Source organism: Caretta caretta, chromosome 16, assembly GCF_965140235.1.
Source record: "Caretta caretta isolate rCarCar2 chromosome 16, rCarCar1.hap1, whole genome shotgun sequence".
Lineage (NCBI taxonomy): Eukaryota > Metazoa > Chordata > Testudines > Cheloniidae > Caretta > Caretta caretta.
Window position 1 is genome coordinate 1358855 of NC_134221.1, and position 26612 is coordinate 1385466.

Below are 26612 nucleotides of genomic sequence, written 5' to 3' on the forward strand. Positions count from 1 at the left end.
GGTCAAACTGTGCCCGCAACAGACACTCTGATTTATCTAACCTGCTCTTAAAAATATCTAGTGATGGAGATTCCACAACCCCCTTAGGCAATTTATTCCAGTGCTTAACCACCCTGACAGTTAGGAAGTTTTTCCTAATGTCCAGCTTAAACCTCCCTTGCTGCAATTTAAGCCCATTGCTTCTTGTCCTAGCCTCAGATGATAAGAAGAACAATTCTTTTCCCTCCTCCTTCCAACAACCTTTTATGTACTTGGAAACGGTCATGTCCCCTCTCAGTCTTTTCTTTTTCAGACTAAATAAACCCAACTTTTTCAATCTTCCCTCATAGGTTGTATTTTCTAGACCTTTAATAATTTTGGTTGCTCTTCTCTGGACTTCCTCCAATTCGCTCACATCTTTCCTGCAATGTGGCACCCAGAACTGGACATGCTATTCCAGCTGAGGCCTAATCAGCGTGGAGGAGAGCGGAAGAATTACTTCTTGTGTCTTGCTTACAACACTCCTGCTAATGCATCCCAGAATGATGTTTGCTTTTTTTGCAACAATGTTACACCGTTGACTCATATTTAGCTTGTGGTCCACTATGGCCCCAGATCCCTTTCTGCAGTACTTCTTCCTCGACAGTCATTTCCCATTTTGTATGTGTGCAACTGATTGTTCCTTCCTAAATAGAGTAGAGTCAGGCCTTGATTTACATGGTGGTTATGCTCTTGAAAAAACACCGTGTAAATAGAAATCATGTAAAAAGGTACCATGGGTCTATAGGAAATAAGGGTTTAGGTTCCCGGCTCACAAGTTGATCTCCCTAATTTATCCAATATGGGGGAGTGGGGGGAGATCCAGTGATGGAGAACCACATATCTAATCTGATCTCCTGCAGATCACAGGCCTTAGAATTTCACCAAGTGCTTCCTACAGCGGAGAGAACTCACGTTCCCTGCTATATAAGTGCCACTATTGAGCCCAGTAATTTGTGGTTTGAACTAGAAAACAGCAGAAAAATCCTCAGCGGTCCAGTACACCACTATCATTTGTATTATCTGTGTGCCATGCACTTTACAGATTGGCAGGAATAGTGGGAGGTGTTCTGCTATGTGCCAAGGCAGCGTACAGGGGCTTTAAATGCCCCTTTGCCAGGTGAGAATTCCCTGGCACAAGCCTTATGTAGGACAGCTGTGCAGGGCCCTCAATTTGGGAGGGCATGGGGCTGGGCATAGGTGCTGGAACTAGGGGTGCTGCTGCACCCCCTGGCTTGAAGTGGTTTCCATCCCATACAGGATTTACAGTTTGGTTCAATGGCTCTGAGTACCCCCACTATATACGTTGTCCCAGCACCCCTGGGGCTGGGAGCAGGAGGAGACAGAGCTGGGGACTAGCCCAAAGAAGGCAAGGGAGTGGTGGGGGTGGAAGTGGTAAAATAGAGCAGCTCCTGACTGTGCTATGCTATGCTGAGGGTTGCCTTGGACCATGGAGCAGCCCAGAATAGGAGACGAGTCAAGAGTGGTTTAAAGCCACTTGTGCCTTCCCCGGGCTGCGCCTTTCTGTACTGAACCTCCTGGAGGCACAGCACAGCATCTCTGCCAAGGTGCCTGCCCTGGGGACTTTGATCTAAATAGACAGCATGCACATGAAGGGACAGGGCAGCAATGAAACCAGAGTGATGGAAAGGAGATGCGCCGTATTGCCAACTCTTCCTGTTTTATTGTAAGTCTTGGGATGTTTGGAGTTTTCTTAAAGCCCATCTCCTGGAAGATGGTGATTATGACAGAATCTCAGCTTTTCGTTTTAAAAAAGAACACATTTCTAGCCCTCATGGTTGCAGAGAAGAGCTGGGAAAGACAACCTGAGTAGCTTAATGGTTCAGTAAATAACAGACGAATAAAAAGAACACGAAATTTATTACTTTTGAAAAATCCCATGATTTTTAACCAGTCTCATGATTTTCTGGTGCCTGACTCCTAATTTCTGATCATCTGGGGCCGGCAGTGCTCAAAGTTGTGCTTCACTCAGCCTTTAACTAGTTGGATGTTTCAAAGTTTTTAAATATTTTTATAGACCATTACGTGTAAATACAACCATACTTTGATTTTATAAAGCAGGAACCCTATGGGGCACAAGTCTGTACAATGAGGGTGAGGTGTTGAGTTTTGTAAATAAGAACCAGAATGGGTGCTCCACAACCCTGTGTGCAGGAAGGGGTATGACGCTTTGGTATTATGTTGGGTTGTGTTTGCTTTTTTAACAGTGATGCCAAGTTTCTGAATCATTTTTGGATGTTCCAGTGTGCGACTGGTAGGAAACAGGCCAGAGTGGTGAAGGCCTGCAGTTCTTTTGGTTTTGGTGTTATCAGCATTTCAAAGGAAGCAAAATATTAAAGCACAGAGATAAATCACAGGCAGGTGGTTTTGCTTAAAAATTATTTTTAAATGTCTTAAATATCTTGTACAATTTGGGAAATTGCACAGTCTTCAAAATTGTCCAGTGAAGGATCACTCGACCCTTCCTTTAAAAATCCTCAAAGGTTCTTTTATAATCTCTTGCTTGGCTTGGCTGTATCTGTATCTCCATAATCTGTGTCTGTGTTTCTCTGCATAACATGAAGAAAGACTGACGATTCCTGCTCAGCTTCACCATAGCTATGCCATGCATCAGCTATCTATTTGTTTCCAACAAACAGAGAGAAATGGTCCATGTCTTGGAATCTAATCTCAACACAGATTGTTGGGTGTGTACAATGCTTCAAAACCCGTCATCAGGTAGTTAAACACAGAGACAGGGAACAATAAATAATACCCAAAAGGAAAAAAGAGGTTTGTGGTGCTGCATAGACCCCTAATCATCACAAGAGAACGACCCATATCAAGAGAAAAGGCGAAGCAGTGCAATAAGTGGGAGGAGCAGGAGTGGCTAGCTAGCGGCACTGAGTTACTCCAAATGTAACTCTGTATGCAGCCCTCCGTGGGGGGTGGCCAGAATGGAACAAAGTGCTAAGAAGAAAACTCTACTCCTGAGGGAATTCTGCGCTGCTGCACAATGCAGAATTTGGCAGAAATTAACGCCGCGCGTGCAGAATTTCCTTTCCCCCACAGAAATTGGCTGCAGCGCTGCTAGCTGCCACTGAACCTGACAGAGCGCAGTTTGCATAGAGAAGTCATTGCTGGGCGGAGAGGGAGAAGGAGCCTGAGGATTCCTGGCAGCTGCTGTTCCCAGCATGTCCTCAGGAAAGGAGAGGGTGGTGCACAGGAAACTCCATGCAAGGCTGGGACCAAGCATGAGGCTGTATCTCCCTCTGGATCCCTGGGCTCTAAGGAGGAAGGGGGTGCGGGTATCTGGGCCAGGGGGCCCCCATGGCTGGGATCTGGAGGGGAGGAGGTGCGGGTATCTGGGCAAGTGGGGGACCCATGGCTAGGCTCTGGGGGGGAGGGGGAAGGGTCTCTGGGTTGGGGGGTCCCATGGGTGGGCTCTAGGGAGGAAGGGGGTGTGGGTATCTGGGCTAGGGGGGCCTGTGGCTGGGCTCAGGGGGAGGAGGGAATGCAGGTATTTGGAACTGGGGCCCCCCACGGCTGGGCTCTTGAGGGGAGAGGGTTGGGGTGTATTGGCTGGGATGGGCCTCATGGCTGGGCTCTGAGGGCGAGGGATTTTGGGTGTCTGGCCACCTGACTGGGCTCGGGGGGGGGGGGGGAAGGAGGCAAAGAAACAGGTCTGGGTTGTCATAGGGTTGTTTTTAACTCTCTACTCTTGGGGGAATTTTTGTGTGTGTTTGTATTGTTACAGACATACTTGCTGACAGGTATTTTGAAATAAATTACCAAAATAACTGAAACTGGCATGATTATGTAGTGTTATTTGGACAAATAAAATTTGCAGAATTTTGCAAAATTTTAAAATATTGTGGGCAGAATTTTAATATTTTTGGCACAGAATGCCCCCACGAGTAAATCTCACCAGCCTTTCAGGGGCCAGATCAGAGAGATGCAAATGCAACACAAATGGGCTGAAACGCTGACAAAAGCTTAACTAAAACAGTGACACCTAGTGGATAGTTAAATTGGCTACAATTGGTTTTGTGGGTGCCCAGCATGTTGTCAAATCAAGCCCATTTTTGTTTCTTAGATGGAGATAACAAAATTTACCCAGGCATCACAGCTTGAGGGTGTGAGAATTAATGACAGATGTTAATGTTTGTAAAGAGCCCTTCAGAAATGTAGATGATATAAAGATTCATAGAACTTAAGGCCAGAAGGAATTTTTCTGATAATTTAATCTGACCTGCTGGAGGCCATGGGATTTCACCCAGAAATTCCTGCAATGGAGGGAAATATTCTTCCCTACTATGTAAGTGACTCCTACTGAACTAGCTCATAGAAATATGCTGCAGAAGGGCATAATATCGATTTATTTACACCCCCAAGACTTGAAGCCATTACTGCCTGTGGGTAAATTCATGTGCAGAAGCTGATATTTTTCTGAAAATTCATGAATTACAGCCGAGGGTAAAGGGTTGCCATTTCCTTCAAGTGAAATAAATGTTTTTATGGCAATAATTATTGATTTTGTAGAGAAATTTTGCAGTTTTTGCAACAAACACGGCCATTTTGCAGGAGAAAAATGCTGAAGTGGTTTCCCACCATTGAGCCTGATGTTCCTCGCACTTACAGTGGATTAAAGAGAGAGAAACTCCATTAACACCAGCAGAGTTTCACAAGTATAAAACCGGTGGGAGTGAATGGAGAATCAGATTAGTTGCATGGAGAAACTGCCGTTAATTTGTATGAAGAATTTCAGGCGGGAATGGAAAATGATTTGCCTTTTTGTGGCCAGATAAACAGGTGATGTTTTTAACAGCGAGCATGTGTTCTTTTCTTTGTGATTGTGTCATAATAATGCAAATTACAGAAAAATGTGCATACCCCAAGGAGCTTATCTTGTAGGTGCGTGAGGGTGTGGCCTGGGGGGCACAGAGAGCAGGAGGTCCTGGGTTAGAAGTCTGGATGGCAATTAGAATCTCTCTGTATGGTTTTCACCTTTTCATTCTTATACAGTTAATGGACACATCGATTTATTTCTGTTTCGTGTGGATGAGGCTAAGCTGTGACATTTGCACCCAGGGATTTGGTTTGGGCCCAACTCTACTATTTAAATGAGGCTTGCTGCGCAAGGATAATTGGCAGAATTTGGGAGTGAGGACTGTTTGAGGAACACACAACCAGACCAAAGACACAGCCAAAGCAGTGATTATTAGACACATAGATATTGGGATACGGTGCAGAACTTGGGGGCCAGACAGACCCTTCCTAAATATGATAATTTGGGTCTACATGCCACTTTTACAATAACTTCCTACTGAAAACTCTCCACCAGCACTCCGAGACCTTATGGCAGCTCCTGGTTTTGAGCAGTGATAGGCTAATGTGTTTACAGAGGTAACTGGTTGGCAGTTAGGGCCCTGCATGAAAAGAGGCAGGGAAAGTGACTCAGGAGGTTGGAGGATCTGGGAGCCATTCTTGTGAAGTGGTGGTTCCCTTCTTAGGGTCTGAGTGTGTCTCTCTCTGCCCCTAATACAACAAAGAGTTCAACTGGGGAAGATTCTGTGCCCAGCTGAGATCCCTTTATGCTATTGTGGGGCCAGAAGTGCTCCCTGGCATCGGTATCCCTACACTGTCTCACACACACAGGACCCTGTGTGTGTGGTGGTATAAGGGAGTGCTGGGGGAATGGCTGAGGTGGAAGGGGGCATGGAACAGCTGAAGGGTGACTCTGAGGAAGCCACCATTAGCTCAGCCCCTTGTCCAGGAAAGCCTCACACACTTCCCCTTGTGCTGCTGGGAGCCCTTAGCTGTCATTGGACTTAATGGGAGTTGACAGCACTGAATGCTGTCCTTGTGGTATGTCTACACTGCAAAAAAGAAAAAGAAAAAAAGAAGCTAACTTGAGTTCAAATAGTAATGAAGACACAAAACTCCATTTTTAAATCTCAATTAGCAGCTCAGGTCACAGCCGAAAGCTAACCCCAGGTAAGAACACGCCTCTGTTTGCAACTGCACTTCACTTCACGGGAAGTGGTGGTGCGACTAGTGCAGGCACACACATCTGTGCTAGCACAGGTCACACAAGTAGTGTAGACAGACTTGGCAACATGGACTCCAGGCTAGCAATGAGAGTACGACCGGCTGGAGGCCCTGCCTATGTACTGTGGTTGCTAGGCCAGGCCGCCACATGGCCAGCCCTACTGTTAGATCACATCACCCCTTGCAGAGCGGACGTACCCTTAGAGAGCACCAGGAGTAAGGTGGTTGGAGGCTGGCATGGGGCAGGTGCAGCTTGCGACTGTGACAGTCACTGGGCGAAGGTGAATTCCCCCGTGGGACTGAAGAGGTGCAGCTGCAGAAAGGGGCAGCAGGATAGGTTAGAATATTAACGGTGTTTCAGTGGCTTGTTTGTGAAAACCCCTTGTGCTCCGTCTGTAGCTCCCTCACCCCCTTCTCCTCAAGGCCAGGGGCTGGCTCTCAGGACTGAGTGTGGAGCTGGATGGCCCACTCCCACTGGGACCTGCAGGTTGGGAAAAGGCTGGCAATGGAGCCCTGGCCCCAGGCAGCAGCCAGACCACCCGCTCCGCTCCGCAGGCCACTTTGACTTGGGGGTGACTTCAGCACGACCTTAAAAAGGGGGTTGTTTAAAGATAAGGGATGAGTGGAACACCCCAAGCCTGCTCCTGGGGGGAAGCAGGCAGAGGGCTCTCGCCCCTTTCAAAGGCCCTGCACACAGAGAGAAACACGCGGGGAGAGCTGGGGGCAGATTTCACACCTGGCCCCGGCTTTTGCTCCGGCCACCCATTGCCAAGTCCCAGCTTCGAGGCCCAGGGCCCCGTCCACGGCAGCGCGCGGAGTCCCGGCCGGGCAGCGAGCGCCCCGCCGCGTCCTGGGCAGGCGCGCGGCCCCAGGCGCCTGGAGCACGCGCCGCGAGGTGAGACGCGCGGCGGCCGGGGTCGCGGCAGGTGCCCTGGCTGCGCCGCTTTCCCGAGCCGCGTCCTTCTCTCCCGGAGCCGGTCTTCCAGCTTCCCTTTCTCCCGCTCGCGCCGCGGGCGCCCCTTCCCCTGGAGACGAGCCCCCGTCTCCCCTCCTTCCCATGCCGTCCGTGATGTCAGCACGGGGGGCGTGCAGGGGGGGAGCCTGCACGGCATATAGAGGGAGCGCCCTTGAACCTCCCATTACCCAGCCCCCTGCAGCCATCCCTGCGCAGGCAGCCGGCGGGGAGCCAGGCAGCGGGTTTGCGGAAGCGTTTTACTAGCGAGAGCCGGGGCTGTTGTGCGTCTCCTCCAGGCTGCCAGGAGATGAATGGCAGGAGGCAGGTCGGATACTGTGCCATGGCGGGGCTCGGCCCCTTGACTGCCAGCCTGCGATCCTAGTGCACATGGCTCCGCGGCAGGAGGAGTAAAGCAGCGGGTCGGGGCACGCTGCAGGACTTCGTGCCGTCTCCTTGTTACCGTTATTTCCCCTCAGCGTTATGGGCGGAGGTTTTGTGCAATGAATGTTGCCTCCAAAGCTTTTCTCCCGGCGAATATGGGCACAGCTGTATCCAAAAGGAAGACTCTGAGGAATGATGCTATGTCTTCTGTAGCAGCTAAAGTCAGGTGAGTGATAACCTCCGCCTAGACAAGTTACGGCAGGGGTGGGATAAAAATAACTACCCAAGAAGATTCTGGCCATGCTGGGAAGAAAACAATGCCTTGCTAAACGAAATGCTAACGCAAATGCAATGTGATGCATGGGGTGTGCAGTCTAAACGTTGGGCTAACTGCATTACAATATCAGCATAGAAGAAACTGGGGCATTTGCAGAGGGCAGGGTGTGTGTGTGTGTGGGGGGGGGCATAATGAGACTCAGTATTGCAGGTGTTTGCATTTGCCTCCTCTCTTTCCTTCTGGTGAAATTCACTAGGCGAGTGGTGCTTGAACGTGCAAATATTTTAGATGCCTCGTTGTTTTTCCAGACACACACAGTATTATCTCTGCAAAGCAAACTAAACTGACAAGACAATCAGGCTTGTTTGTGTGGGCTGGGAGAGAATGTGATGCTGGTTTCTTTGGTCCCTTTATCTTCGGCTGACCTGCAAGCTCCACTGGAGAATACTGCTTATTTATTTTTAGTTTTATTCTGGCTTTACAGTGGGTTTAAATAGCAAATGACATGAGGTGTAAGGAACCATCTGCCTAGCGGGAGGCCTGTCAAAAAAAATCACTCATGGGGACACACAAACAAACCTCAAGTAATTAATGGCACTGATTTGCAATCAGGAAATCACATTTGGTATATGAACTTTACATATATAATGACATAACTTTTTGTGTTCCTCAGAAACACCCTGTATGGCAAAATCTTGTACTGTCCCTTTGGTTAATGTATGTGTGAGTGAGTATCTCAAGGACTAATGAACAGTGCAGTTCACACTGCATTTAGTAAGGGTACATTAAGCTAATAGAAATAATGTGTCTCTCTCAACAATCCTTCTGTAGGGAATGGTTTCAGAGTAGCAGCCGTGTTAGTCTGTAACCACAAAAAGAAAAGGAGGACTTGTGGCACCTTAGAGACTAACACATTTATTTGAGCATAAGCTTTCGTGAGCTACAGCTCACTTCATCGGATGATGTGAGCTGTAGCTCACAGAAGCTTATGCTCAAATAAATGTGTTAGTCTCTAAGGTGCCACAAGTCCTCCTTTTCTTTCTGTAGGGAATGTAACTAATGGCTACTTAGAGTAGGAACATTGTTCAATAGAAACTACATTGTACCTCTGCATTCTAGAAATGCTGACACACACAGTACCTATAGCCATATGGCAAATATTTGAAAAATGTCTAATATATGATAAATATTTGCTTATACTGTGCAAAACAGAAAGTTCACTTCTAAATGTCTGACATGCCAGCACATAAGATTGTACCATGCAGTTCTCTCAAGTGTCATATAACTGTTTTCAAATGAACAACCTTCAAAGAGTTAATTCATCTTTGAAGGTTGTACCCAGGGCATATTCCCCAGCTCTGCTGGCATCATCAATTGGTATTGCTCAATATGCCCTGTGCCAAATGCCCACCCCACCGAGGCAGGGGTTTAATGTTTTAATGAGCTAGTCATCAGAGTGGATCCTTTCAGTCCTTGTAAATGGCAAATACTTTGAGTTTGCCTGGTTTGGTTTGCATCATGCAAGCATAGACGATCGAGATACAAAAGGAGCACTTAAAGACGATAAAGTCATCGCAGAGAAAGTAAATAAATTCTTTGCTTCAGTCTTCACGGCTGAGGATGTTAGAGAGATTCCCAAACCTGAGCTGTCATTTGTAGGTGACAAATCTGAGGAATTGTCACAGATAGAAGTGTCACAAGAGGAGGTTTGGGAACTGAGAAACTTAACAGTAACAAGTCACCGGGACCGGATGTCATTCACCCAAGAGTTCTGAAAGAACTCAAAAGTGAAATTGCGAAACTATTAACTATAGTTTGTAACCTGTCCTTTAAATCAGCTACTGCACGCAATGACTGGAAGATAGCTACTGTAACGCCAATATTTAAGAAGGGCTCTAGAGGTGATCCTGGCAATTACAGACCGGTAAGTCTAACATCAAATTAGTTGAAACAATAGTAAAGAATAAAATGGTCAGACACACAGAAGAACATAAATTGTTGCGCAAAAGTCAGCATGGTTTCTGAAAAAGGAGATCATGTCTTACTGATCTATTAGAGTTCTTTTTGGAGCGGGGTAAACAACCATGTGGACAAGGGGGATCCAGTGGACATAGTGTACTTAGATTTCCAGAAAGCCTTTGACAAGGTCCCTCACCAAAGGCTCTTATGTAAATTAAGTTGTCATGGGATAAGAGGGAAGATCCTTTCATGGCTTGAGAACTGGTTAAAAGACAGGGAACAAAGGGTAGGAATACATGGTAAATTTTCAGAACGGAGAGGGGTAACTAGTGTTGTTCCCCAAGGGTCAGCCCTAGGACTAATCCTATTCAACTTATTCATAAATGATCTGGAGAAAGGGGTAAACAGTGAGGTGGCAAAGTTTGCAGATGATACTAAACTGCTCAAGATAGTTAAGACCAAAGCAGACTGTGAAGAACTTCGAAAAGATCTCACAAAACTAAGTGATTGGGCAACAAAATGGCAAATGAAATTTCATGTGGATAAATGTAAAGTAATGCACATCGGGGAAAAAATAACCCCAACTATACATACAATATGATGGGGGGCTAATTTAGCTACAACTAATCAGGAGAAAGATCTTGGAATCATCGTGGATAGTTCTCTGAAGACGTCCATGCAGTGTACAGCGGCAGTCAAAAAAGCAAACGGGATGTTAGGAATCATTAAAAAAGGGACAGAGAATAAGACGGAGAATATCTTATTGCCCATATATAAATCCATGGTACACCCACATCTTGAATACTGCGTACAGATGTGGTCCCCTCATCTCAAAAAAGATATACTGGTATTAGAAAAGGTTCAGAAAAGGGAAACAAAAATGATTAGGGGTTTGGAACGGGTCCCATATGAGGAGCGATTAAAGAGGCTAGGACTTTTCATCTTGGAAAAGAGGAGACTAAGGGGGGATATGTTAGAGGTCTATAAAATCATAGAATCATAGAATATCAGGGTTGGAAGGGACCTCAGGAGGTCATCTAGTCCAACCCCCTGCTCAAAGCAGGACCGATCCCCGACTAAATCATCCCAGCCAGGGCTTTGTGAAGCCTGACCTTAAAAACTTCTAGGGAAGGAGATTCCACCACCTCCCTAGGTAACGCATTCCAGTGTTTCACCACCCTCCTAGTGAAAAAGTTTTTCCTAATATCCAACCGAAACCTCCCCCAACTGCAACTTGAGACCATTACTCCTTGTTCTGTCATCTGCTACCACTGAGAATAGTCTAGATCCATCCTCTTTGGAACCCCCTTTCAGGTAGTTGAAAGCAGCTATCAAATCCCCCCTCCATTCTTCTCTTCTGAAGACTAAAACATACCCAGTTCCCTCATCCTCTCCTCAGAAGTCATGTGTTCCAGTCCCCTAATCATTTTTGTTGCCCTCCGCTGGACTCTTTCTAATTTTTCCACATCCTTCTTGTAGTGTGGGGCCCAAAACTGGACACAGTACTCCAATGTCGAATAGAGGGGAACGATCACGTCCCTCGATCTGCTGGCAATGCCCCTACTTATACATCCCAAAATGCCATTGGCCTCCTTGGCAACAAGGGCACACTGTTGACTCATATCCAACTTCTCATCCACTGTAACCCCTAGGTCCTTTTCTGAAGAACTGCTGCCGAGCCATTCGGTCCCTAGTCGGTAGCGGTGCAAATCATGAGTGGTGTGGAGAAAGTGAATAAGGAAAAGTTATTTACTTGTTCCCATAATCTAAGAACGAGGGGCCACCCAATGAAATTAATGGGCAGCAGGTTTAAAACAAATAAAAGGACGTTCTTCTTCACACAGCGCACAGTCAACCTGTGGAACTTCTTGCCTGAGGAGGTTGTGAAGGCTAGGACTATAACAGGGTTTAAAAGAGAACTGGATACATTCATGGAGGTTAAGTCCATTAATGGCTATTAGCCAGGATGGGTAAGGAATGGTGTCCTTAGCCTCTGTTTGTCAGAGGGTGGAGATGGATGGCAGGAGAGAGATCACTTGATCATTACCTGTTAGGTTAACTCCCTCTGGGGCACCTTGCATTGGCCACTGTCAGAAGACAGGACACTGGGCTGGATGGACCTTTGGTCTGACCCCGTATGGCCATTTTTATGTTCTTATCTGCACATCTGACCACACGGCTGGTGGTAGCTTTCCCAGTGAGGTGATCTTCAATTCCCCCTGTAATAAAAACGCCATCCTGTGAAAAGCCAAACCTACCAAATATCTCCATTTATTGGAATGTCTCAGGCCATTACATTTACCCTTTGAAAGGTTTTCTTTTCATGGTACTTGGCAGGGCCGACTCCAGGCACCAGCGAACCAAGCAGGTGCCTGGGGCGGCAAATGTAAAGGAGCGGCAGGACGTCGGGCTCTGGGGCAGCAATGTGCCTTCGGCGGCCACTCCATCACAGCGTATTTTGAGCTCGGCGGCAATTCAGCGGCGGGGACGCTACTCTTCTTTGGTCACCAGTGGCAATTTGGCGCCCGCACCATCACTCCGCCTCTGTGTTTGGCGGCAAGGGTTTTTTTTTTTTTTTTTTGCCACTTGGAGCCACAAAAACACTGGAGCCGGCCCTGGTACTTGGTCCATGCTATAGAATTTGGGTGTATATTGCCCATCCCTGTTACCTTTTAATATGATAGACTTATGAGGAAAGATTAATAAAACTGGGAATTTTCAGTTTGGAAAAGATGACTGGGGGGGATATGATAGAGGTCTATAAAATCATGACTGGAGTGGAGAAAGTAAATAAGGAAGTGTTATTTACTCCTCCTCATAACACAAGAACTAGGAGTTGCCAAATGAAATTAATAGGCAGCACATTTAAAACAAACAAAAGGAAGTATTTCTTCACACAGTGCAGTCAACCTGTGGAACTCCTTGCCAGAGGATGTTGTGAAGGCCAAGAGTATAACAGGGCTCAAAAAAGACCTAGATAAGTTCATGGAGGATAGGTCCATCAATGGTTATGAACCAGGCTGGGCAGGGAGAGCCTCTGTTTGCCAGAAGCTGGGAATGAGCGACAGGGGATAGATCTCTTGATGATTCCCTGTTCTGTTCATCCCCTCTGAAGCACCTGGCCCTGGCCACTGTCAGAAGACAGGACACTTCGGTCTGACCCAGTGTGGCCTTTCTTATGGCTCCTGGGAGATCCTGAAAAACATCTCTGTTGCTTGATGGGACTTGGGATTTAAAAAAAAATATAGATGAGCTTCACATCTTACACTGACTGTGGAACATTGGCCATGACGATGGCAGAGAGCTGGCTCCATCCCTGCTGTGCCGCAAGCTGCAGCCCTCTCGAGATATTATGTGGACAATCATAAAGGGAATCAACAAGAAGAAAGCCAAGGAAAGTGTGGGCCCCTTTCTGAATGAGGGAGGCAACCTAGTGACAGAGGATGTGGAAAAAGCTAATGTACTCAATGCTTTTTTTGCCTCTGTTTTCACTAACAAGGTCAGCTCCCAGACTGCTGCGCTGGGCATCACAAAATGGGGAAGAGATGGCCAGCCCTCTGTGGAGATAGAGGTGGTTAGGGACTATTTAGAAAAGCTGGACGTGCACAAGTCCATGGGGCCGGACGAGTTGCATCCGAGAGTGCTGAAGGAATTGGCGGCTGTGATTGCAGAGCCATTGGCCATTATCTTTGAAAACTCGTGGCGAACGGGGGAAGTCCCGGATGACTGGAAAAAGGCTAATATAGTGCCAATCTTTAAAAAAGGGAAGAAGGAGGATCCTGGGAACTACAGGCCAGTCAGCCTCACCTCAGTCCCTGGAAAAATCATGGAGCAGGTCCTCAAAGAATCAATCCTGAAGCACTTGCATGAGAGGAAAGTGATCAGGAACAGCCAGCATGGATTCACCAAGGGAAGGTCATGCCTGACTAATCTAATCGCCTTTTATGATGAGATTACTGGTTCTGTGGATGAAGGGAAAGCAGTGGATGTATTGTTTCTTGACTTTAGCAAAGCTTTTGACACGGTCTCCCACAGTATTCTTGTCAGCAAGTTAAAGAAGTATGGGCTGGATGAATGCACTATAAGGTGGGTAGAAAGCTGGCTAGATTGTCGGGCTCTACGGGTAGTTATCAATGGCTCCATGTCTAGTTGGCAGCCGGTGTCAAGTGGAGTGCCCCAGGGGTCGGTCCTGGGGCCGGTTTTGTTCAATATCTTCATAAATGATCTGGAGGATGGTGTGGATTGCACTCGCAGCAAATTTGCGGATGATACTAAACTGGGAGGAGTGGTAGATACGCTGGAGGGGAGGGATAGGATACAGAAGGACCTAGACAAATTGGAGGATTGGGCCAAAAGAAATCTGATGAGGTTCAATAAGGATAAGTGCAGGGTCCTGCACTTAGGACGGAAGAACCCAATGCACAGCTACAGACTAGGGACCGAATGGCTAGGCAGCAGTTCTGCGGAAAAGGACCTAGGGTTGACAGTGGACGAGAAGCTGGATATGAGTCAGCAGTGTGCCCTTGTTGCCAAGAAGGCCAATGGCATTTTGGGATGTATAAGTAGGGGCATAGCGAGCAGATCGAGGGACATGATCGTTCCCCTCTATTCGACATTGGTGAGGCCTCATCTGGAGTACTGTGTCCAGTTTTGGGCCCCACACTACAAGAAGGATGTGGATAAATTGGAGAGAGTCCAGCGAAGGGCAACAAAAATGATTAGGGGTCTGGAACACATGAGTTATGAGGAGAGGCTGAGGGAGCTGGGATTGTTTAGCCTGCAGAAGAGAAGAATGAGGGGGGATTTGATAGCTGCTTTCAACTACCTGAAAGGGGGTTCCAAAGAGGATGGCTCTAGACTGTTCTCAATGGTAACAGATGACAGAACGAGGAGTAATGGTCTCAAGTTGCAGTGGGGGAGGTTTAGATTGGATATTAGGAAAAACTTTTTCACTAAGAGGGTGGTGAAACACTGGAATGTGTTACCTAGGGAGGTGGTTGAATCTCCTTCCTTAGAGGTTTTTAAGGTCAGGCTTGACAAAGCCCTGGCTGGGATGATTTAACTGGGAATTGGTCCTGCTTCGAGCAGGGGGTTGGACTAGATGACCTTCTGGGGTCCCTTCCAACCCTGATATTCTATGATTCTATGATTCTATGAATAGGTCCATTAGTAGCACTGGCTGCTTCCCCAGTCGTAGCCGTTCACAAGCAGATTGGAGGAAGTGAACTTTTCATAGGAGCCCGGGGGGCTCTTTTTGCTAAAAAAATTACAGCAGACTTCTCTGTAGAGCCCAGTCGAGACTGTGCTGACAAATCGACTTAAGGCATCTTGTCACTCTGAAGCTCTAAGGCACAGCTTTAAATCCCGGTGATAGTCGGGTAAGAAGAGAGGAAGTGATGTGGTTAGAAATGGACAGTGCAAAAGGCAATATAGTTCAGATTATTTTAGGGCTGTCAAGCAATTAAAAAAATTAATCACTATTAATCACACTGTTAATAATAGAATACCATTTATTTAAATATTTTGGATGTTTTCTACATTTTCAAATATATTGATTTCAGTTATAACACAGAATAAAAAGTGTACAGTGCTCACTTTATTTTTTATTACAAATATCCACTGTAAAAAAAAACAAAAAAAAATAGTATTTTTCAATTCACTTCATACAAGTGCTGTAGGGCAATCATTTTATAATGAAAGTTGAACTTACAAATGTAGAATTATATACAAAAAATAACTGCATTCAAAAACAAAACAATGTAAAACTTTAGTGCCTGCAAGTCCACTCAGTCCTACTTCTTGTCCAGCCAATTGCTCGGACAAAGAAGTTTGGTTACAATTTGCAGGAGATAATACTGCCTGATTCTTGTTTACAATGTCACCTGAAAGTGAGAACAGGTGTTTTCATGGCACTGTTGTAGCCAGCGTCACAAGATATTTACGTGCCAGATGCGCTAAAGATTCATGTGTCCCTTCATGCTTCAACCGCCATTCCAGAGGACATGCATCCAATGCTGATGATGGGTTCTGCTCAAAAACAATCCAAAGCAGAGCGGACCGACGCATGCTCATTTTCATCATCTGAGTCAGATGCCACCAGTAGAAGGTTGATTTTCTTTTTTGGTGGTTCGGGTTCTGTAGTTTCTGCATCAGAGTGTTGCTCTTTTAACATTTCTGAAAGCGTGCTCCACACCTCGCCCCTCTCAGATTTTTGGAAGGCACTTCAGATTCTTAAACCTTTAGTCGAGTGCTGTAGTTATCTTTAGAAATCTCACATTGGTACCTTCTTTACGTTTTGTCAAATCTGCTGTGAAAATGTTCTTAAAACAAACAACATGTGCTGGGTCATCACCCGAGACTGCTAGAACATGAACTATATGGCAGAATGCGGGTAAAGCAGAACAGGAGACGTACAGTTCTCCCCCAAGGAGTTCAGTCACAATTTTAATGAACATTCATTTAAAAAAAAATGCATCACCAGCATGGACGCATGTCCCATGGAATGGCGGTCGAAGCTTGAAGGGTCACATGAATCTTTAGCGCATCTGGCCTATAAATGTCTTGTGACACTGGCTACAACAGTGCCATGCAAACACCTGTTCTCACTTTCAGGTGACACTGTAAATAAGAAGCAGGCAGCAGTACCTCCCATAAATGTAAACAGACTTGTTTGTCTTTGCGATTGGCTGACCAAGAAGTAGGACTGAGTGGACTTGTAGGCGCTAAAGTTTTACATTGTTTTGTTTTTGAGTGCAGTTACTGGGCAAAAAAAATCTACATTTGGAAGCTACACTTTCCAAATAAAGAGATTGCACTACAGTACTTGTAGAGGTGAACTAAAAATACTATTTCTTTTGTTTATCATTTTACAATGAAAATATTTGTAATAAAAATAATATAAAGTGAGCAATGTACACTTTGTATTCTGTGTTGTAATAGAAATCAGTATATTTAAAAATTTAGAAAAACATCCAAAATATTTAATAAATTTCAGTTGGTAGTCTATTGTTTAACAGTGCGATTAATTGTGATTGATTTTTTTGAGTTAATCGCGTGACTTAACTGCGATTAATCAACAGCCCTAATTATTTTAGTTTATAAAGAAATCTGTCCATCAAAGCTTTCAATGCATCAGGGCCTTGGCAGATTTCTGGAATGTCTGCCCACAGTATGAGGCTAAATTGCACAGTGAATACTTTTTAAATATACATACTCTATAAAGAAAATGAAATTCTCTTCAGCATATAACAGCCCTGTGAGTTTAGCAAGAGGAAGGAAGCTGGAGTGTAGATGTCTTACTGTGGAAAATACAACTTTGGTCATAGAATCTCAGGGTTGGAAGGGACCTCAGGAGGTCATCTAGTCCAACCCCCTGCTCAAAGCAGGACCAATCCCCAATTTTTGCCCCAGATCCCTAAATGGCCCCCTTAAGGATTGAGCTCACAACCCTGGGTTTAGCAGGCCAACGCTCAAACCACTGAGCTATCCCTCCCCACAAATGGTTCAGATGATGGCATGGATTTTTGACAGATGGCTAATGCTGGGTGTATGGGAATCATTTTGGGGTGCCACTGTATGTGACTTCATGTCTGGAGGAGATAGGAGTTACCCAAATAATACAGGTTTCAGAGTAGCAGCCGTGTTAGTCAGTGTCCGCAAAAAGAAAAGGAGAACTTGTGGCACCTTACAGACTAACCAATTTATTTGAGCATAAGCTTTCGTGAGCTACAGCTCACTTCATCGGATGCATTATGCTCAAATAAATTTGTGAGTCTCTAAGGTGCCACAAGTTCTCCTTTTCTTTTTTCCAAATAATACAAATACTGTGGAATCCAGGATCGGGCCAAGAGACTCTTGCTCACTTTGGCACCTGCTGTATAGGTATGACAAGATGCTGTGGTGATCTTTATGTAGGAACTCTTTGATGCCCCTTGATCAGTTCCAGTTCACATGCTGGGATCAGGAAGCATAGCTGACTGGGCCTGTGCTGGGTGTTCAGCCAGTCAGGTCACAGCACTGGCTGTTCGTAGCTGTGGCCCGTGGACTGCCCCTACTGCAGAGATGCCAAACTGAAGGCATATGTGTGGGGAGGGAGGGCAGAAAACCTCCTGACAATCCCCCTGCAGAATCCTTTCTGAACTGCTCCATGGGGGGGAGGCGTGTTCTGTGTGGCAGTGGTTCTGCCCCCAAATCCTTTGGAACCAATCACCAATAGCGGGGGGCCTCTATTCCTCTGCCCTGGTTCTGTGGTTCTCTGACAGTGTAACAGGGGTTTCCACAGCAAGTGCTGCCCCCTGGATTTCTGCAGCATGGAGGGGCAAGGAAGTGAAAATTCAGCTCCCAGTTTCATTTCACGCTGCCACCTTTTCCACAGGGCTTTAGGGGAGGATGATGCTTGGTTCGCCAGCTCCATCATTGGCCCCTGTCCATACTCTCTTTATCTAGGGTGAGGCCTCTGCAGGGCAGGAGATGGGCCCCAGTAGTGGATTGTACTATCCTCCACACAGAGAGGAGGAGACTCTCCATGTGGGCCTCCAGTCTCCTGTGATTTTATGTATCGTAGAGTCATAGAATATCAGAATTTGTTTACTGTTGTGTGACAAGCATGATAATGTGGTCTCAGCAACAGGTCTGAAACCCCTGCAATCCCTTGAACCGTAAATTCAAATCCCAGCAGGTTTGACTCGGTGCTTCAGCTTTCCCAGGTGGATTCATTAACTTCCATGCAATTTACTGCATGTTGGATCTTTTAAACAAGTGTTTAAAAACCAAGGTCCTATCTGCTCTTCATGGACATCACCAGTACCTTGATAAGAACAGATGGTTGCCCTGGCATTCTTGGTCAACATTACCTCCTCTTCCAATGCAGTTGTAGTATACGGTGTAATGATCCGGTGCGTTGCTCAGACTTATAATGTATGAAATATCTTGTATAAGTGTAACATAGAATCATTAGTATATTGCTCTATTCCTTGTTAGAGCAGTGAGTGGGAATAAAGTCTTCCCATGCCATGTCTTGGTGCATACAGTACCATGGCATATGGCCTTTCAGTACATATGAACAGAATGGAGGGATTATTCTTCATGTGGACGGTGGCTCCCACGCCCAGCTCTCGTGTCCTTCACTTGCCATACAGCAGACCCACCTGCTCAGCTTGCTGTTGTGCTGCAAGTGAAGTCTTCACAATATACCAGTTTCTGCGGGTTCATGGATCTCATGATGTTTTCTTACAAATTTCCCCACTAAAACTGTGTCAATTCGATGAGCTTATGGCACAATACATATGAACATCCCTTTGCTGCCTCTACACAGCTGCTGGCATGCACACTGGATACCCTCTCCCATGCTCAAGACCCCTTTTATGAGGTTACATGAGATACAATATCCTATAATATAAAGTCCTTCCAGATTCACCGTATTGTACAGCATGCCAGCTTCTTGCCAACTGCTGAACCTGTCTAAATCTCCTATATTGTTTTGAACATTTCAATGTCTCTTTTAAAGAGCTGAGTCCAGTGCTGGTACCTATAATAACAAATAGCTGCAATAAGGAATCTGTTTTAACCAGCCAAAGGAAGCAGTGACAGACTTTGTATGAGTTCTGCCTTTGTCAATCTAGGCTAGGTGGAGGAAAATCTGAAGGAGTCTGTTGCTCTTGGACATTGATAGTACCCTGGCTACGCCTTCTGACACCTCTGAGTTGGGGCAACATGTTTAGGCTCTTTGCAGTCACATTATTTACCTGAGGCAAGTTTCCTTTTTTCATACTTGACAGTTAAATGCATATCCCTTGCTCTCTGTGCTCCAAGGTGTCCACCACTGCAAAGGGTTTTCTGTCCAGGTCATGGACAATTTTGGTGGGTTTGGAACCACGTTGGCTGTGTTCATAGTGCCAGAATTGAGGGGTGGGGGAAGTGGGGCAAACAAGATTTATTAATAATAAATGTTGCTAATAAAACTGTATTGTTTTGTTTTGTTTGAATTACAAAATTAGAGCATGAGAACCCTGTAGCTGCCATGTGCTTGATTTTAGTAAAGCATTCAGTAGTGTCTTATGAAACTGTTGTGATTTTAAATTGGCTTAGGTAGGAAAACTACCATGTATAATTGCGCATTGGTCACAGACTCTAAATAAAGAAAGGGTTATGATAAACTGCAGTGTATTGAGGAGTGGGCTGCCTGCGGCAGAGACTGGTGGTAGGTCTGGTTTAATTTAACTTCCCCATTAACAGTCTGAAGGAGGGAGTACCCAGTGCATAAGTGGCATTTGCAGATGGTGCTCAACTGCAATAGCTGTGAAAACTGGTGAGGGCAGAGAAATAACACAAAGGGTATGGCATAGATAAATTACACATAAGCTACACGAGATGGAGCTTGGCAAACTGCAAGCTAATACACCTGGGGAAAATATCTGAAACTCTCTGAGACAATGAGAAGGGATTTGATACCAGAAAGCAGGAATGCAGAAGGAGACCAATGTGTTAGTGTGGACAGCAAATTAGACAGGAATTTGAAATGGAATTGGCTGCAATGTATGCATATAAATGGTTGAATATTGTACTGATACTGTGCTAGTCTCACTGGTAGATAATCTGGTGATGGACAATGGTCAAGTGTCCATGCTGATCTTTTAGGTCAGTCCAAAGTGCTTGATACCAAGGATGGTGACATTTTGTTGACATGTCTGCAGACCCAGCCCAGAGTGGACAGCAACATTCTTGAGTGAGATTTTGAGTAATTCATTCAGAGGGGGTTTTTGAGTAATCACGCATGTGCCCTGATCGCTCTCTCATGTGAGATACCATGGGGTCTATCCTGTTGCCTCTTCTGTTCCTGCTGGGGAAGATAGTGAGATGTTTGAGGTGAGGTCTTTGGAGCACAGCACAGGGACGGTTCCCCAGATTGGCCCCACGCAACAGCAGGGGCGGGGAGGTTCTTATTCATCTCTCAGCAGCTGTGCAGGGGCTGCTCACAATTTGGGCCTTAAGGAATGATGGAGATGAATTTGTCTAGACTGTAATTGACAAGTGAAGAGGTAAAATTCCAGGATATTCCCACATGTGGCATTCAGCATATAGTATGCAAATTCTTCAAAAAATAAAGAATGGGACCAGCTCAGATTTTAGGGCAGATGGACAATCCATGCTGGGCATCAGCAGAGGTTTCTGGGACACTGATTGGATTGAGGTGCACTTACATCTTTGGAACAAATTGGAAACGAAAGTTAATCTAAATAATTCCAAATTCTTTATTTATATAAAACCCCATGCACACGTAGCATAACAACAACTGGTGTGAGAGCTGACAAGCTCTTATTTCTCCACATAGATAATTTACATGGAATGAGGCAGAGGAAGAATTTCTGACACACACCAAACCAACCAACCCTGCAGTCTCTTCATTTCATGCATGTGGAAGGCTCATTATGTGTATACAAAGGAATGGCACCCTAGGAGCCTGACCCTGCAAATCCTTACTCGCACAAGTAGCCCTTGCTTATGTGAGTTACCCATTGACACCATGTGAACAAGGACTGCCTGTACAAGTAAGGATTCCTGGGATCAGGCCCCTAAGTTTGGACTTGTATAATGCAAGGGCCGTATTGTGGCTGACATCTGGATGGGTGCACAAGGGGGTGAGAGGGCACAAGGAGCCTTCACCCTGGTTGTGTTAAAAAAAGAACTAGATACATTCATGGCGGATAGGTCCATCAATGGCTATTAGTCAGGATGGGCAGGAATGGTTTGCCAGAAGCCTCTGTTTTGCCAGAAGCTGGGAATGGGCGACAGGGGATGGGTCACTTGGTGATGACCTGTTCTGTTCATTCCCTCGGGGGCACTTGGCATTGGCCACTGTCAGACGACAGGACACTGGGCTAGATGGACCTTTGGCCTGACCCAGTAGGGCTGTTCTTATGTTCTGATGCAGAGGTGAAAGCGGGCCGGTAAGGCGTACTGGTAGGAAGTGACTGCCGGTACGGGCCTGTACGTAGCCGAAGTTCAAGCTTTAACGTCTTTGCCCCTTCCCCTCCTTCCCCCCCCACCCCGGTTGGTGGCCCTGCTGGTAGGTTTTAACATCTCTGCCCCTTCCTCCCCGCCCCCCAGGGCCACCAACGGAGGGGCGGGGGCAAAAGGGGCAGCTGCGTCAGGGCCCAGTGATTTAAAAGGGCCTGGGGCTCCTGGCCACCATTACTGCAGCAGCGGACGGAGCCCCAGGCCCTTTTAAATCACTACCAGAGCCCCGGGTGGTGCGGGCTGGGCAGCATGGAAGGGCTGGCTGCGGGAGGCTGGTCCCCCAGCCCCACCACTCCTGCCTGAGGCCCCGTCCCTTCTGGGGGCCTGGAGCAGGGCCCCCGTACCAATAAGCCTTTTATGATACTTTCACCCCTGTCCTGAGGCATGGGTTAGTCACAGTAGCATCCCCTACATCCTCCTAAATTTTCAAGCTAGACAAATTCAGACAGGAAATAAGGCGTAATTTTTTAACAGTCAGAGTAATTAACTACTGGAACCACATAGAATCATAGAATGTCAGGGTTGGAAGGGACCCCAGGAGGTCACCTAGTCCAGAGCAGGACCAATCCCCAACTAAATCATCCCAGCCAGGGCTTTGTCAAGCCTGACCTTAAAAACCTCTACCTCATTCATACCAAGGATCGTGGTGGATTCTCCATCACTGACCATTTTTAAATCAAGACTGGATGTCTGTCTAAAAGATCTACTCTAGGAACAATTCTGGGGCAGGTCTCTGGCCTGTGCCATACTGAAGGTCAGCCCAGATGATCACAATCGTCCCTTCAGCCTTGAAATCTAGGAATATCCCAAGTGCAAGGGTGGCTTCCTGCTGGTGCCCCTTGGCGGGCTACCCTGACAATGGGGTGGGACTCTAGCTCTGCCCCTCCCCACCCCACACTGTAACAAAGGCACAGGGGAGAGAGCATGCTGCCCCCAAAACAAGCCTGTCTCAAAGGAACATTCTGTCTTTGGACTGGACATGTGGGATGCATGACAATATCAAAGCCTTAGCACGCTACGTTTGCTATGTGTAGCTAAGCAGAGAACTAACCAAAGCCCTGCTGCTTTCACAAGTGGAATCAGCTCTCCAGCTCAATACATTTTGCATCCTGCAATGGTAAAGTTATTAGTCCTTGGGAAATCGGATCACTTCCCTTCTTTATTGCTCTGATAGTCTCCATTTCCAGTGTCATATTGTTTGCGGCTCACAAATGGGCCTTTCATTCTTACCTATGCCAGGCACACTCGTGAATACGCTCTGGGGAGATAGTGTATATGTGCAGCGAGGAAAACTCCTGACTGCATGGGTGAAGGGCTGCCGCACTGTCTTGTCCATCAAATGGCAGAATAGAAGGGAAGTCAGGAGCTGAGAGTAAGTGTAAATTTGAGTACAAGTGCTGTTGCTTTCACAAGCAGCCTCTCATGGCAGCACCTGCAGCTTCACCTTGAGAGCCAGAGAGGCTTACTCTGAGGTCAAGCACTTTGAAGGAGAAAGATAGCAAAAGTACTCCAGCAGCGAGAGAGAGTGTCCCCATTGCAGCTCCCTTCCTGCTGTGCTACCTACTTGTTGTAAATGTAATTATTGTCATGAGCGTGTTTGTTTATTTTTACTGGTCTTAATGACCTCTTAAACAATCTTGTTCCGTAGCACCAGGGGGAGTGTAATGGGTGCCCCATAGCTTGGGGTAAGGTGAATGGATGGCTATTCATATTGTAGGAGCTGGGGCTGCTAACATGCTGGAACATAAAGAAAAAGGATCAGAAGGTTGGTTGGGACTGGAATGTAGAGGCTCTCTTCACTAGGCTGCCACTCTGAATTTGACCCAAGCTGGTAGCTGTTACCATGTCAGGGCCATTTGGCAGCTCTCGGAAATGAGGCAGTGCAGCCCAGTTCCAAGTGGTCAAGTTTCCAAGTCATAAAAAACAAGGCCATATTGTACAACAGTTGGTTCCCTTGTTTGCAGTCTCACCAGAGAGGCCAAAGGCTGAACAAACCATGGAGCTGCACTTCCATCTCACTCCTAGAGATGTTCCAGTCTGATACAAGTTGAGGCACCCTTAGCCATCATAATGACAGGTTTCAGAGTAACAGCCGTGTTAGTCTGTATTCGCAAAAAGTGTATGCATCCGATGAAGTGAGCTGTAGCTCATGAAAGCTCATGCTCAAATAAATTGGTTAGTCTCTAAGGTGCCACAAGTACTCCTTTTCTTTTAGCCATCATAGTGTACTTGTGCTGGCATCAGCTGGAAGTAGAAGGAGGAACAAGGGGACTTCTGGGAAATAGCACTCATTAAAATGCTCTTTGTGATTGCAAATAGCTGTTCCAACACTAACCTTTACTCCTCTCTTTTTGTATCTGCCGCTGTGTGTTCCCTGGCATTTGGATTTTCAGGGCAGCAAGGGCTTTTGGAGAGTATCTTTCACAAAACCATCCTGAGGGCAGAAACGGCTCAGGTAAGAGAAATCTTGTGTGTCCTTTATCCTGATGTGTGGATGGTGCTCATGTGTCACAGTGGACTTGGTAAGAATAGGGCAAGTTGTAGTGTTAACCACATTAGTTGGTTGAGATAAGCTCGCTCCTCGGGTTTACCTTCACCAACGTGTTAAAATTACAGTTACCTACTCTCCACTAGGATTTTAGCATGTTAGCTAATGTGTTAAAATAAAAAGACACCTGTGTAGTGTAGACACCCCTAGAGGTGGTCCCTTGTAAGCGTGTAGATGGGTGTGGTTCTCCTTCGCGGTCGGTCTCTGAGGGAGGCCACGCCCCTTTGCTACAGTCTTACAGATCAGTGTTGAGGCATTTTGATGGGAGAAGCTTGCCCGGCTGTTCCCTAGGGTGTCCCTGTTCTGTAGAGAAAGACAAGAGGCTCCAGAGCTGTAGATACAAAACATTTCACTCGCAGCGCAGCCACTAAAAGCCCCCATGAAGACATCAGACTCCTCTGCAGGGGAGGAAGTTTTTAATGGGACGTAAAGGCCTACGGACATAAAGGCCTACAGAAGTAGGACGTAAAGCCCTAGGACGTAAAGCCCTAGCATTTGCAATTTGGGGCCTCAGCAACACAGCTGACGTTTTGCACATGTGGGGAACTATCTTTTGTCCCCAATGTATGAAATAATACATCTGCTTTTGCCAGACAGTCAGGTAACTCCCTGCTTAGCCAATGCTGACAGAACTACAGAACTGGCCGGCCTGCTGAAGTGCTGGTAAGAAGTGTGATGTCCCTTTGCATTTGTTAGGTATGATAGTCTCAGACAAAATAATGCCTCTGGAGTGCCGATGATTCATAGGTACCGTTGTGATCAGTGTCTGCTTCGGGGCTGCATGCTACGGAGAACAGGCGAGTGCCTTCAGCACAGTTGCCCTGACACTGACCTAGCAGGAACAACAAGCAGTGATGGTGTTAGTATCCTCAGCATCACTGCACGGAACCAATGGAGGCTCGTTATTCTCAGAACCTGTAACACGTATATGTGTACTTACAGTGGTGCATGTTCTTGGATCCATATTAGCCTTGAGGGGAAAAATCTGAGTGCTTGTGAACCTAACTATCTGTCTGTGGGCACAGATCAGACAGTGAAAGGGTCAAATAAATGTACTTGTGCCTGCGGCCCTTATGGAAAAACCTTAGAGAATTGAATAGGATCTAAATCAATAGGGTTCAATAGAAATTGGTCTAAAAGCCCGTAGAATATAATAGAGAAGGGTGGCCAGCTTGAGCCTGAGAAGGAGCCAGAATTTACCAATGCACACTGCCAAAGAGCCACAGTAATATGTCAGCAGCCCCCCATCAGCTCCCCCACCCGCACTCCCAGCACCTCCCACCCACCGGCAGCCCCGCCGATCAGCACCTCCCCCTCCTGATCAGCTGTTTCGTGGCATGCAGGAGGCTCGGGTGGGGGGGAGCGAGAGTACAAAAGGCTCAGGGCAGGGGACAGGAAGGGGTGGAGTGGGGGCTGGGCCTGTGGCAGAGCCAGGGGTTGAGCAGTGAGCACAATGGAAAGTTGGCACCTGTAGCTCCAGCCCCGGAGTCGGTGCCTAGACAAGGAGCCGCATGTTAACTTCTGAGCATGTGGCTCCGGAGCCCTAGGTTGGCCACCCCTGTAATAGAGAATACAATCTTTTCCATAGATTTGTTAATCATCTTATGAAATTCTATATAATTTTAGCATATTCTGTAGGATATGATGGAGCAAAAATCATTACAGTAGGAAGGTTATTCTGTTAAATTCAATAGGGCTTTTGTGGGTGCAAAATGTGGCCACAGGTTTCCGTTGTCCCCACAAGCAGAGAGGTCAGATATCAGCCTTTCCGCAAATGTTCTCCATTCTATGGGTTTGATCCTTGAGCACTCTGAGGGCTTTGCTGGATTAAAGCCAAACTGTGTGCTTAACTTTAAGATAATGAGTATTCCCATTGACTTCAATGGAATAAATTAAATGCTAAAAGTGAAGCACATAGAATCATAGAAGATTAGGGTTGGAAGAGACCTCAGGAGGTCATCTGGTCCAACCGCCTGCTCAGAGCTTAACCAACACCAACTAAATCATCCCAGCCAGGGCTTTGTCAAGCCTGACCTTGAAAACCTCTAAGGAAGGAGATTCCACCACCTCCCTAGGTAACCCATTCCAGTGCTTCATCACCCTCCTAGTGAAATAGTGTTTCCTAATATCCAACCTAAACCTCCCCCACTGCAACTTGAGACCATTACTCCTTGTTCTGTCATCTGCCACCACTGAGAACAGTCTAGATCCATCCTCTTTGGATCCCCCTTTCAGGTAGTTGAAAGTTGCTATCAAATCCCCCCTCATTCTTCTCTTCTGCAGACTAAACAATCCCAGTTCCCTCAGCCTCTCCTCATAAGTCATACTTTATCCCCTCCAGCCCATACTTTATTGCTTTGCTGGATTGGGTCCAGAGTGCTCATCATCTTGCAGGATTGAGCCTCATG

General features: G+C 46.4%; 1 protein-coding gene across 3 annotated transcripts in view; it reads left to right on the forward strand.

The window, feature by feature from the left end:
- The first annotated feature begins 6993 nt into the window (after positions 1 to 6993).
- The window catches only part of NSMF (NMDA receptor synaptonuclear signaling and neuronal migration factor), a 92379-nt gene continuing 72760 nt past the window's right edge, over positions 6994 to 26612 (forward strand). Inside the window, exons 1-2 of one of the 3 annotated variants that reach the window (XM_048823249.2) lie at positions 6994 to 7631; positions 24050 to 24111. In XM_048823249.2, coding sequence (XP_048679206.1) covers positions 7525 to 7631; positions 24050 to 24111 — 169 coding nt within the window. In that variant the 5' untranslated portion in view covers positions 6994 to 7524. Of the gene's footprint in view, positions 7632 to 24049; positions 24112 to 26612 lie in introns of those variants that run through there. The other 2 variants (XM_048823250.2, XM_048823251.2) reach the window with 2 other exon arrangements.